We start from the raw sequence: 12,557 nt of genomic DNA, 5'->3' as shown, positions 1-12,557 counted from the left end.
GAGCAGATGAATGCATGGCTGAGGAGCTGGTGTATGGGAGAAGGATTCACATTTTTGGATCATTGGAATCTCTTCTGGGGTAGAAGTGACCTGTCCAAGAAGGACGGATTGCACCCGAATTGGAAATGGACTAGTATACTGGCCGGGAGATTTGCTAGAGCTACTTGGGAGGATTTAAACTAGTAAGGTGGTGGCTGAGACTCAGGGAGATAGTGAGGAAAGAGATCAATCTGAGACGGGTACTTTTGAGAACAGAAGCGAATCAAACAGTCAGGGCAGGCAGGGACAAGGTAGGACTAATAAATTAAACTACATTTATTTCAATGCAAGGGGCCTAACAGGGAAGGCAGATGAACTCAGGGCATGGTTAGGAACATGGGACTGGGATATCATAGCAACTACAGAAACATGGCTCAGGGATGGGCAGGACTGGCAGCTTAATGTTCCAGGATACAAATGCTACAGGAAGGATAGAAAGGGAGGCAAGAGAGGAGGGGGAGTGGCATTTTTGATAAGGGATAGCATTACAGCTGTGCTGAGGGAGGATATTCCCGGAAATACGTCCAGGGAAGTTATCTGGGTGGAACTGAGAAATAAGAAAGGGATAATCACCTTATTGGGATTGTATTATAGACCCCCTAATAGTCAGAGAGAAATTGAGAAACAAACTTGTAAGGTGATCTCAGCTATCTGTAAGAATAATAGGGTAGTTATGGTAGGGGATTTTAACTTTCCAAACATAAACTGGGACTGCCATAGTGTTACATTGAGAGGAATTTGTTAAGTGTGTACAAGGAAATTTTCTGATTCAGAATGTGGATGTACCTACTAGAGAAGGTGCAAAACTTGACCTGCTCAGGAGAATTCAAAGGGTTTTTCCAAATACATTAAGGACAAAAGGGTAACTAGGGAGAGAATAGGGCCCCTCAAAGATCAGCAAGGTGGCCTTTGTGTGGAACCGCAGGAGATACTAAACGAGTATTTTGTATCAGTGTTTACTGTGGAGAAGAACACGGAAGATATAAAATGTAGGGAAATAGATGGTGACATCTTGAAAAATGTCCGTAATACAGAAGAGGAAGTGCTGGATATTTTGAAACACTTAAAAGTTAAATCCTCAGGACCTGATCAGGTGCACCCTAGAACTCTGTGGGAAGCTAGTGAAGTGATTGCTGGGCCCCTTGCTGAGATATTGTATCATCGATAGTCACAGGTGAGGTGCCGGAAGACTGGAGGTTGGCTAACGTGGTGGCACTCTTTAAAAAGGATGGTAAGGACAAGCCAGGGAACTATAGACCAGTGAGCCTGACATCGGTGGCAAGTTGTTGGAGGGAATCTTGAGGGACAGGATTTACCTGTATTTGGAAAGGCAAGGACCGATTAGGGATAGTCAACATGGCTTTGTGCATGGGAAATCATGTCTCATGAATTTGACTGAGTTTTTTGAAGAACTAACGAAGAGGACAAAGATGAGGGCAGAGCAGTAAACGTGATTGATGTGGACTTTAGTAAGGCATTCGACAAGGTTCCACATGGGAGACTGGTTAGCAAGACTAGATCCTATGGAATACAAGGAGAACTAACCATTTGGATACAGCACATGCTCGAAGATAGAAGACAGAAGCTGGTGGTGGAGGGTTGTTTTTCATACTGGAGGCCTGTGACCAGTGGGTCCACTATTTTCCGTCATTTATATAAATGATTTGGATGTGGGCTTAAGAGGTTTAGTTAGTAAGTTTGCAGATTACACCAAAATTTGAGGTGTAGTGGACAGTGAAGAAGGTTACCTCAGAGTACAACAGGATCTTGATCAGATGGGCCAATGGGCTGAGGAGTGGCAGATGGAGCTTCATTTAGATAAATGCGAAGTGCTGCATTTTGGGAAAGCAAATCTTAGCAGGACTTATACACTTAATGGTAAGGTCCTAGGGAGTGTTGCTGAACAAAGAGACTTTGGAGTGCAGGTTCATAGCTCCTTGAAAGTAGAGTCGCATGTAGATAGGATACTGAAGGTGGCGCTTGGTATGCTTTCCTTTATTAGTGAGTGTATAGAGTACAGGAGTTGGGAGGTCAGGACATTGGTTTGGCCACTGTTGGAATATTGCGGGCAATTCTGGTCTCCTTCCGATCACATGGATGTTGTGAAAGTTGAAAATGCTCAGAAAAGATTTACAAGGATGATGCCAGGTTGGAGGATTTGAGCTATAGGGAGAGGCTAAATAGGCTGGGGCTGTTTTCTCTGGAGTGTTGGAGACTGAGGAGTGACCTTATGGAGGTTTATAAAATCATGAGGGGCATAGGTAGGATAAATAAACAAAGTCTTATCCCTGGGGTGGGGGAGTCCAGAACTAGAGGGCATAGTATTAGGGTGAGAGGGGAAAGATATAAAAGAGACCGGAGGGGCAACCTTTTCAGAGGGTGGTACGTGTATGGAATGTGCTGCCAAAGAAAGTGGTGGAGGCTGGTACAATTACAACATTTAAAAGACTTATGGATGCGTATATGAATAGGAAGGGTTTGGAGGGATATGGGCTGGGTGCTGGCTGGTGGAACTGGATTAGGTTGGGATACCTGGTCGGCATGGACTGAAGGTTCTGTTCCCGTGCTGTACATCTCTATGACTATTTAGACAATTCTACTTTGCAAATTACTATTGAACTGGTTTTTGTCATTCCTTCAGCATTTTTGCAATCACATCAAACTGCCATATAAGAAAATTCATCTTCGAGGTGACTCTGTGTAAACAATTTCTCTACTGTTACTCTGTCAAAACCCCTTCAGAATTTAAACACTTTCACACAATCTTCCTCTGCTTGATGGATAATTCCATCTTTTCATTTGGGTCCAGTTGTCTGCTTCTACGCCTTTCCTGAGGCACTTTGAAAGCACGTGGTTGGTCAATGGTTATTGCCATGTGACCCAAACAAGGACAGGACTTAAATGTTAGTCTGAAGCCAGTGTCACTCATCCCTCTAACCATACACCAACTAGCACTAGAGGAGTGAGGAATTTTACATTCTTATGTTTAAATTCCTCCATAGCCTTGCCCCTCCCTAACTAAGTAAACTCTTGCAATTTTAGCATTTTGGGGATCCTCGATTTTAATTGCTCCACGACTAGCAACTGTGCCTTCCGTTACTTAAATCCTAAGGTCTGGAATTCCTTCTCTAAACCTCTCTACCTTGCTCTCCTCATCTAAGGTGCTCCTTAAACCTACCTCTTTGACCAAACTTTTGTTAACCTGTTCTAGCATCTCTTTATAGTGCTTATGGTGAAATCTTCTTTGGTATTGCTCCTGTGAAGTGCATCTGAATGTTTTAATGTGTTGAAGGAGTGTACGTTGTTGCCATTTCCATCTGCTCTTTTGCATCGATTACCTAATAAGGACAGAAGCGATTTGCAATTGTTTTCTGAGAGGTGCGTTGGGCTCGAGAAAGGAAGACAACTCTTCAATGTTATCACCCATTGAAGGTTTGAAATGACACGCGTTTATCGTTACTTACTGTCAAAGGCAGATCGAGACCAGATTCCTCCCCTTCTGAGGGGGGAAGGACAGACTGTCGGTGACAGCAGAGACCCCCAAAGCAATAGCGTCAACACCAATCGGCCGTATCCACAGAGCATGAGTTAGAGCAGCAACAAGAAGAGATAGGGTTAGTAATGACAGACAGGAAAGAGTACAAACAGGGGTGGGTGTGTGTGGAGGTGAGCAGTTAGAGTGTTGATAGGATCATGGGCGTTTATTATAGTTTTGAGGGATGAAAATCTAATTAAAAACAATTGGAGGAGGGCCATAAATTCTAATGCAGCCTTTTGGGACACAGTTCAGTAAAAAACAAACAAACTAAGGGGAATTGTCACTTGTGAAGAGTCAGAGAGGGCAAGGGAAAAGCACAATGCCACATTATTTCTTTTCCTGTTCATCCTGGTCTTTTCTAAATCTAACATTGAGGAGGAATGCCAAAGTTATGGGATAGGCACTGGAGAAATTCAACAAGACTAGTTCAGGGACAAGGGGGATTAAAAAAGGGATATTTTCAGTGGACCAGAGCAGGTTAAGAGGAACTCTGATCGGGATGGTCCAGATGAAGAGGGATTTTGGGAAGTTAAAAATCAGGAGATAATATCGTGAAATTTGAAGGTAATGAAAGAAATTAGAAGAGGACACAGTAGTGCCTGCACCTATATGGGCTGACAGGCAAACAGCAGCTGTCTAGTTAAAATGGAGAGGGCTGTGTGCTGGTGGGAGCTATAACCCAGGAAGAGCTGACACATTTGATTCTGTAATATCTTCCAAGTCAAAATTAATCTGAGTTTTCGGTATTCATCCAATTTTGCCCTTTTGACAATTCCCTCCTCCCTCCAGGCCACCTTTGACAGAGTAAAGTGCCTTCTACTGCACAGTTGTTTAGTCCAAAATCTGATCTCGAAACTCTTTACTCAGTTTCCTTCCTCCTTTGTAAATGCCCGATGAAACCTACGACTTTGACCAGATTCTGTTCCAAAGGCTTGATGTCAATGTGTCCAATTAAGTTCCTGGGAAGTGCCTGGGAATGTTTTACCACATCAAGGGGGAACAAGATAAACAAAAGTTGCTGCTCTGTTGCAAGCAAAGTTGACAAAAACAGCAGAGAGTAACAATGAATGGAGAGAGGTTATGGATGGCAGTGAGCAGCAGAGTGCTCAGTTAGTAAGAACAGCATTTAATGACATTCAACAAAGTCACTCTAATGCAAAATGTTTTAAGCAGATGAGACTACAAAGCAAGCTGCAAGAGGGTTTAGAGGAGATTGTCGTGCAGAAAAGGAGCCGCCCACCCAAACAGGTAAAGAGACAGATAGAACACTGACCTGCCTACGGTCCTCTGGTGCTTTCAGGAATAAAGCATTGATCAGCGCAATGGCGTAAGTCTGGATTTCCTGGTTCGATCTGTGGGATAATGGCATGTTCGGAATTATTGGCTGCGAGAGTCTGTATTGCTGTGGGTTCAAACACCCCGACACTGCTGGGGCAGTGTACTCTATACACAGTTTTAATCTATTTGTTCAGATATGTTATGAGAGAGGTGGGACGTGAACCAGAACCTTTGGCCCAGAGGGAGGGACATTATCAAGGTACTACAAAACAAACCAACTTGATCATTGTAGATATCCAGTCACCTTGCTCAGGGTTGCACGACCATAAACTTGTGAAGATGAGGAGTTTATCTGACATCTTTTACAGGACAAACGTGTCTCAAAGCCTTCCACAAAGAGTGAACATTGTGCTAATTGGAATCAGTGTAGGCTACCCAGCAACTAACAAACAGCAATGTGATGTCAGTAGACTGTTGGTGAAGGTCTAAATGCTGGGACAGGCAGTAGGAGAAATAACCTGCTGTTCTTTCAAACAATGCCATGAGATCTTTCACATATAAACAAAAGGCAGGGGCGAGCTCCATTTAATGTTTCATCCATAAGAATGAAGGAATCGTTATGATGCAGAAGGAGGCCATTCAGTCCAGACAGCACTTCAGAACAGTACAGTACTCCCCAAAACTGAAGCATCAGGTTGAACAGCTCAACGCAACTCCTGCATCAGAGGTAAGAGTGCTAGAAAGCCAACTTCTTTAACAGGGGTACAAACCAAATTCTAACCAGATTGTTGCCCCTAAAGTGCATTAGTGAACCAGTTTGTTCTAATTAAACTATCAGCAACAGTTTCATATTCATCACTAAACTCTAAACTTCTCATTTTTATTAAATTTTGGAATTCCACCATCTGCAATGGCAGGATTTGAACCCAAGTCCTCAGAATATTACTCTGGTGTCTAGATTAAATCGCCCTGCCGTGTTTTCACCATCCCTCTCACTGAGCATGAATGAACAGTCCTCAGCAAAGGCTCACCATGGACATCCAATCCCTATACACCTCTATCCGCCATGAAGAAGGCTTCCAAGCCCTCCAGGTCTTCCTCCCCCAGCGTACAGCGCCTGGGACCCGGGTTCGGTTCCAGCCTCAGGTGACTGTCTGTGTGGAGTTTGTACATTCTCCCAGTGTCTGCGTGAGTTTCCTCTGGGTGCTCCAGTTTCTTCCCACAATCCAAAGATGTGCAGGTTAGATGAACTGGCCATGCTAAATTTCCCATAGTATTCAGGGATGTGCAGGTTAGGTGCATTAGTATGGGAAAATATAGAGTAGTAGGGTAGGGGGTTGGGTCTGGGAGGTATACTCTTCAGACAGTCGGTGTGGACTTGCTGGGCCAAATGGCCTCTCTCCACACTGTCGGGATTCTATGATCAGCCTTGAATTGCCAAGCTAGCATTCTCAAGCTCATTACAAGGATCAGGAGGGAGAGGACTTTGGTGTGAAAGCTGCATAGAACATAGAACAGTACAGCACAGAACAGGCCCTTCAGCCCACGATGTTGTGCTGACCACTGATCCACATGTATGCACCCTCAAATTTCTGTGAGGGTGCATATCCAGTAGTCTCTTAAATATCCCCAATGACCTTGCTTCCACAACTGCTGCTGGCAACGCATTCCAAGCTCTCACAACTCTCTGTGTAAAGAACCTGCCTCTGACATCCACTCTATACTTTCCTCCAACAAGCTTAAAACTATGACCCTCATGTTAGTCATTTCTGCCCTAGGAAATAGTCTCTGGCTATCGACTCTATCTATGCCTCTCATTATCTTGTATACCTCAATTAGGTCCCCTCTCCTCCTCCTTTTCTCCAATGAAAAAAGTCCAAGCTCAGTCAACCTCTCTTCATAAGATTCTCTAGCCGTGCTGGAGTTCAGTTCCTCCTTGGATACTAGGAAGAACTTTGTCACTCGTGTTGATTTATGCTTGGAATAATCTGCCGGGCAAAGGTATGGAGACTAAAATATCTATAGGTAGGCAATCAATGAGTCTTTTCTCCTGAAGGTCTCTGTACTGGAAGGATGAGGCTGAGCCTCTCCATTTTGTTCAGGTTCTTATCCTTCAACCCCACCACTGACCTGACTCTTACTCCAGTGTTATTATCACAGCTTTGACTGTGATTGCTACCTCAGACCGGCAGGGGAAGGGGTTGAGAAAAAGACTCTACGGGATTAGGCACCATTTTGCAAGAGTCAAACCTTTACTGACATGTTCCAGAAGGAGATGCGAGCTAAGGCCACCTTCAAACTGAAACAATGCCATTGAGAGTTGGTCTGACTGTGTCGTATATAACTGGGAGTAGCTGGAATGATCGTTAAAGAGTCATCACAGTCCCAATGGGACAACAGGCTTCTTTCTGTGCTACAGTCTATAATTCTAATCTAGGAAATGTTTGACAGCCATTTCAGATGTTGTTTTGTTGTCCTGCTCGTGTGATGACAGGGAAAGATTTGAATCTGAAGTGTTTTTGCAATGATAACCACACATTGACAGTAGATGGCAGTGTTCTCTCATTCGACAGAGAAAAGGCTTCTTGGCAACTCTACCAGACTGCTTCATCAGTTCAGGATCAGTAAGTCTGCACCCCCTCCTCCTTTGACTAATCTCACCCATTCATTGAGAGACTAGGTCAGTGCTATGAGTCAATTCTACTCTAATATAGTTTTCAGAACAAGGAAACAATTCACTGCAGTAAAAGGAAACAAAGAGACGCAGCGCAGTTTCAACGTTTTGCTCAGGATTCAAGCTCTAATGAAACACGTGCAGCTCCACGGAGCTGTCTGACACTCACAGCTGCGGTTGAGCAGTGAGCTGTGTAACACTTACACCTGGAGATGAGCAATGAGTTGCCCCACAGTGATCTCCTCTGCCACTTTCTTGTAGAGGCTTTGGCTGTTCAACACCATGCTCTCCAGAATGGCCAGTGACCGCTGCAGGATGGAAGCATCCACTGACGTTTGGTTGACATAGCTTGCAATCTGTGGAAAAGAAAAACAGAAACTCACCATTCAGAATAGGAAGCAAACACTGGTTAAAACAGCACATAGGTGTCTAGAATGGGCAAACAACATCCGTCCCAAAATTGCCCAACTCCCAGAGCAAGGTAAAGGTTTCCATTTAGTATTCAGAAACATAGGCAGATGGCCACAACGTGGGAAGAAAATTTGACAATGAGATTAGTTTGAAACAATCATGCAAAGAGCTAGTACAGAGTCAAAGGGCCAAATGGTCTCCATGCACTGTAAAAGATGCATACTTCTACATGTTTCTCCTGAATTTCATAACTGCAAATTGTTAAGATAGGGAAAGGTTAGTCTGTTTAGTAGGTTAGATCATTTGCACGGAAATCCATGAGCAGATTACTCCTCTCAGTGCTGGAGGAGCGAGAGCTAATGAAACCAGGAGACATTTACAGAGGCAAACATTAGCTACTGCTTCAAATGTACATTGGTGCTGTTTTGCATCATGTACACAAAATACCACCCAACCACACGGCTATGCTGAACAGCAGCAGTAACAATTCCAAAACATATCTGGTCTTGAAGGATGGATTCATCCACCTGGTCCCTCTTGAAAGATAATTTTGTTTTTCACAGGCCAAGACAGACAGGAATCAGTGCAGTAGTCAGAGATCAGCCCACACATACAGACTAGAAAGAAGGATTTGCATTTCTATATCAACCTGCACAGCCTCACAAAGTCAAAGTCTTTTCCAGCTAATGAACATATTTGAGGGACAGCCAATTCATGCACAGCAATACTCCACAGGAGAAGCTGCTCTTTTTCAAATAACACTGTAGAATTTCTTTTTAATATCCACCCAGAGGCCAGGCGGGACCTTAGTTTAGGGTCTGTGCAAAAGCTGACCCCCCCCCCCCCCCCACCCCACCGACAATGCATTCTCCCCGTACTATACTGGCTGCATCAGCCTGGGTCTGTGCTTGTACCTCGAGCGGAACTTGAAACTGGGATCTCCGGACTTAGAGACACCAGTCAACACAACAAAAGACAACACTGACCAACACCAAGAATGCTTACAAATAGACCTGTGCTGGGAAGAAAGACAGCCCCACCACTTCCTCTCAAAAACAATTCAGAGTGTTACATGCCACCTGCCTACTGCAGCAGAAGGGCAGCACAGTGGCTCAGTGGTTAGCACTGCTGCCTCACAGTGCTAGGGACCCAGGTTCAATTCCACCCTTGAGCAACTGTCTGTGTGAAATTTGCACATTCTCCCCTTGACTGTGGGGGTTTCCTCAGAGTGCTCTGGTTTGCTTCCACAGTCTAAAGCCAAGCAGATTAGGTGGATTGGCCATGGGAAATTGCATAGTGTACAGGGATGTGCTGGCTAGATGGGTTAGATATGAGAAATACAGGGCTACAGGGATTGGGTGGGGTGGGGGGAGAAACGGGTCTGGGTGGGATGATCTTCGGAGGGTCAGTGTGGACTCAATGGGCCGAATGGCACTGCAGAGCTTCTATGAAGAAGTGATTTGTATAAACCAGGTTCTCCAGTGGAGTTTGGGATGACCCCGCTCTGATCAGACTGAACCAGGACATGACTCACCCAAGCTGAGTAGGCAAAAGTGAGGACTGCAGATGCTGGAAACCAGAGTTTAGATCAGAGTGGTGCTGGAAAAGCACAGCAGGTCAGGCAGCATCCGAGGAGCAGGAAAATAGACGTTTCAGGCAAAAGTCCTCACCCAAGCTGAGTCAAGTCCTTAGCATGTCAGTGAGGGCACTGCTCGGCTGAGGTGGGAAGTGGGGTATGGGGTCTGGAATGTCGTGTGTCTGAAACACCCAATTCATCAGCACTGTAGATTCAGAGCAGCTTTAGGCCCTCCTCTCCCATGCCACTAGTTACCAATAAGTCATCGTTCAGCTTATTATTGTCTGCAGGATCATTCTGTGCACAAAATGGCTGCAGTGGTGGTCTATAAACCAACACAGTTCAAGATGGGTTTTTTTTCCATGCAAAGGGAAATATTGGTTTCAGCAAAGCGAGAAGGTGCTGCATAAACACACACATTCCTTCACAAGAACAGAAAGGTCTGTAATCCTCTCATCCTACTGCAGCTGCTTAAAGATACAGCAGTCATTCTTTTTGTAACCCAATAGCAGGGGTCTGTCTTAATCAGGATTTCCACTCCCCAGCCAACACCCCTTCCCCACGCCACTGAGAAAAAAATCATTACGATCCAAAATCCAGGAGCTAAGAGCAGGAACAATCTTGTCAGACAGCAATAGTCACATTTGTATGTGCTAATTAGAACAGGCAAAGCTGATTTAATTAAACAACTCAGCACGTTCCATCAAACCCATAAACCTCAGCATTCTGCTTCAGTGTGACCCAATTCTCATAATAAGGGGTCTCCCACTTTCTAATATCCCCACAATCTCACAGTGAGGGATAGCACTGGACAGACAGGAGAGAACGATCAGAGAGTGCAAGAGGAGAGACTGAGAAGGGGGAGAACTTGAGAGAGATTTAGTCGTTCATGGTGATGGGGGAAGAACGACAGAGAGAGAAAACAGAAGATAGAAAGGCGTGAAAGAATGCGGAGCAGAAGTGGAATGAGCAAAAAATGGTTTAAAAAAAAAGGACAGTAATAGGAAGATGGGATCAAAAGTGAAGAACAAGGAATGAGACAGCAGGAATGAGATCTATAGTGAGAAAAAGATAGAAGAGTCAGAATACAATAAAGGCAGAGAGAAAGAAGAGAGAGAGAGAGAGAGAGAGAGAGAGAGAGAGAGAGAGAGAGAGAGAGAGAGAGAGAGAGAGAGAGAGAGAGACACACACACACACACACATACAAACTTCTCAACACAACTCGGTGGGAGAAATTCATTTTTTCCCCTCGCTGCTTCCTCCTCCTCCACTGTCTTAGAAGCACCAATTCTTCACCAGGCATTTTTGTTTGAAAAGAAGAGAATTACATAACAGCTTGAGGAAAAGGAATATAGAAGTTTCGAGAAATCTATAATCAGCGATTGAAATGAGGACAGACTAGCTTGACCTAGTGCTGTGGAAACTGATAGCAAAATGTGTTTAAGATTTGGGAGGAGACCAATATCGAAATCTTCAAAAAGCACACACCTCATTCTCCTCCTCTCCCTACAGACAATAAATAGTTAATGACTTTTAACTCCATTTTGACTTTGAAAATAGTTCATAGATGGGGACTATACTGGAACATTAACCTATATTTGCAACATGACTGGAGTTGAAGATGTATTTTTTTCCTGTTTTTATTTCTGTTTTCTAGCATTTCCAATTTTATTTTTCTCCCTTTTTATTTCAGGGGATTTGCCCTGACAGTCCAGTGAATGCCTCCAGTCCTGGGCAATGGTGTGTGACACAGTAAAAAGAAAGGAGTTCAACACAGTGGCTTTGTGCCATGTAAGTGTCCTTGCAAGAGGCCTCTAAGCTGTGGGAAAGATTTCTTGGCTAAAGTCAGCATTGGAGTTTCCCACGGGATAGAGTCTGGGATTCAGTCCAGGCTCAGCGATCTTTGTGTCACCGCAGATGGGAACTGAAATACTCCAGAAGAAAGCTACAAACTTTGAGGTTAAATGCTTGACAGGGGCTTCTTTCACTGGGGTCACTTGCTCAGACATTAAACTATTTCCCATTTTTAAAACAAGGAAGGAAAAAGCGGCCCCTTATTTAGACACTGACTATCATAGACCCTGCGACACCTCAAGCTGCTTTCCAACAATGATACAACAGGATACATATTCAGCTTCTGTGCCATTCAGCCCAACAACTCCATGCTAACATTTCAGCTGCATTCAGACCTCCTGTCATTTCCTCATCTGAATCCACCATTGTAAAGCTGTATTCCCAATTCCATTGTTCTTCCTGTCTTGCTTCACCTTGGCGGTGGCAGCCTTCTGTCTTACAAGACAATGATTTTTGCTGTGATGGTAAAGTCCACATAAAGCCCCGCTTGCTGTATCCCAGGATACCCACTCTGGAGTGGCCACATTTCCTGCAGAGGGGACAGAGTGTCCCAGGCAGGTAGAAATTGGCCTCTGTTTCCCCCAGCTCCTCTTCCCAATCTGCTCCCCTCATTCTACTTCCTCCCAGGCAGTCAGCCTACAGGAAGTCCCGGCCCTCACTGAGCGTCTCCCAATCATCAATGTCTGCCTTTGTCAGATCTCACTTGTCTGTGACCTTGTAATGGAGACTTGGACGCTCATGGGGTCATGACCCAGTAGCCAGGTCACTGGGCAGAAAGTCTTTAGGCAAATAGCCATCAGCGTTCTAATGAACGTGATTGAGCCAGTGTCTACATCATTAGCTTAACAACGAGTGGATGCTGATGGAATTAACACATTCTAAGGACCTCAAAGCCAGTTCCCTTGTCCTGCAAAGAGATACTGAGGATTCGTTGGGGACACTGAGAATGGAAATTGTTCAGACTTTTGTCCTACAGATCATTTATTACCCAGACACCTTGTCTTACGATATACCATTCTTAGTCAGCTTGCTGTTGTTCCACACTCTCACTCAGCTCAGACATAGCTGCAGCTTTTGGTAACGTGTGTGATCATTTCAGCCTCAAGTGACAGATTGCTGGGGATTGTGGAGCCGAGATATGTGGAATTATCCACCAACTCCAGCACCACGTGGTCAGTGCTGGCAGA

General features: G+C 44.5%; 1 protein-coding gene across 4 annotated transcripts in view; it reads right to left on the bottom strand.

Annotated features, from left to right (window-relative positions):
- The window catches only part of LOC140463144 (engulfment and cell motility protein 2), a 183,149-nt gene that overhangs the window by 67,796 nt on the left and 102,796 nt on the right, over positions 1 to 12,557 (bottom strand). For 2 of the 4 annotated variants that reach the window (XM_072556900.1, XM_072556901.1), the window contains 3 exons: positions 7,734 to 7,885; positions 4,851 to 4,929; positions 3,504 to 3,557 (listed from right to left, as the gene is read on the bottom strand). In XM_072556900.1, the coding sequence (XP_072413001.1) occupies positions 3,504 to 3,557; positions 4,851 to 4,929; positions 7,734 to 7,885 (285 nt within the window). The remainder of the gene's footprint in view (positions 1 to 3,503; positions 3,558 to 4,850; positions 4,930 to 7,733; positions 7,886 to 12,557) is intronic. The other 2 variants (XM_072556903.1, XM_072556904.1) reach the window with 1 other exon arrangement.

The sequence above is a fragment of the Chiloscyllium punctatum genome, chromosome 37, assembly GCF_047496795.1.
Source record: "Chiloscyllium punctatum isolate Juve2018m chromosome 37, sChiPun1.3, whole genome shotgun sequence".
In the NCBI taxonomy this organism is placed as follows: Eukaryota; Metazoa; Chordata; class Chondrichthyes; order Orectolobiformes; family Hemiscylliidae; genus Chiloscyllium; species Chiloscyllium punctatum.
The sequence above is the reverse complement of the archived record's forward strand: the minus strand, read 5'-3'. Positions and strand labels throughout refer to the sequence as shown.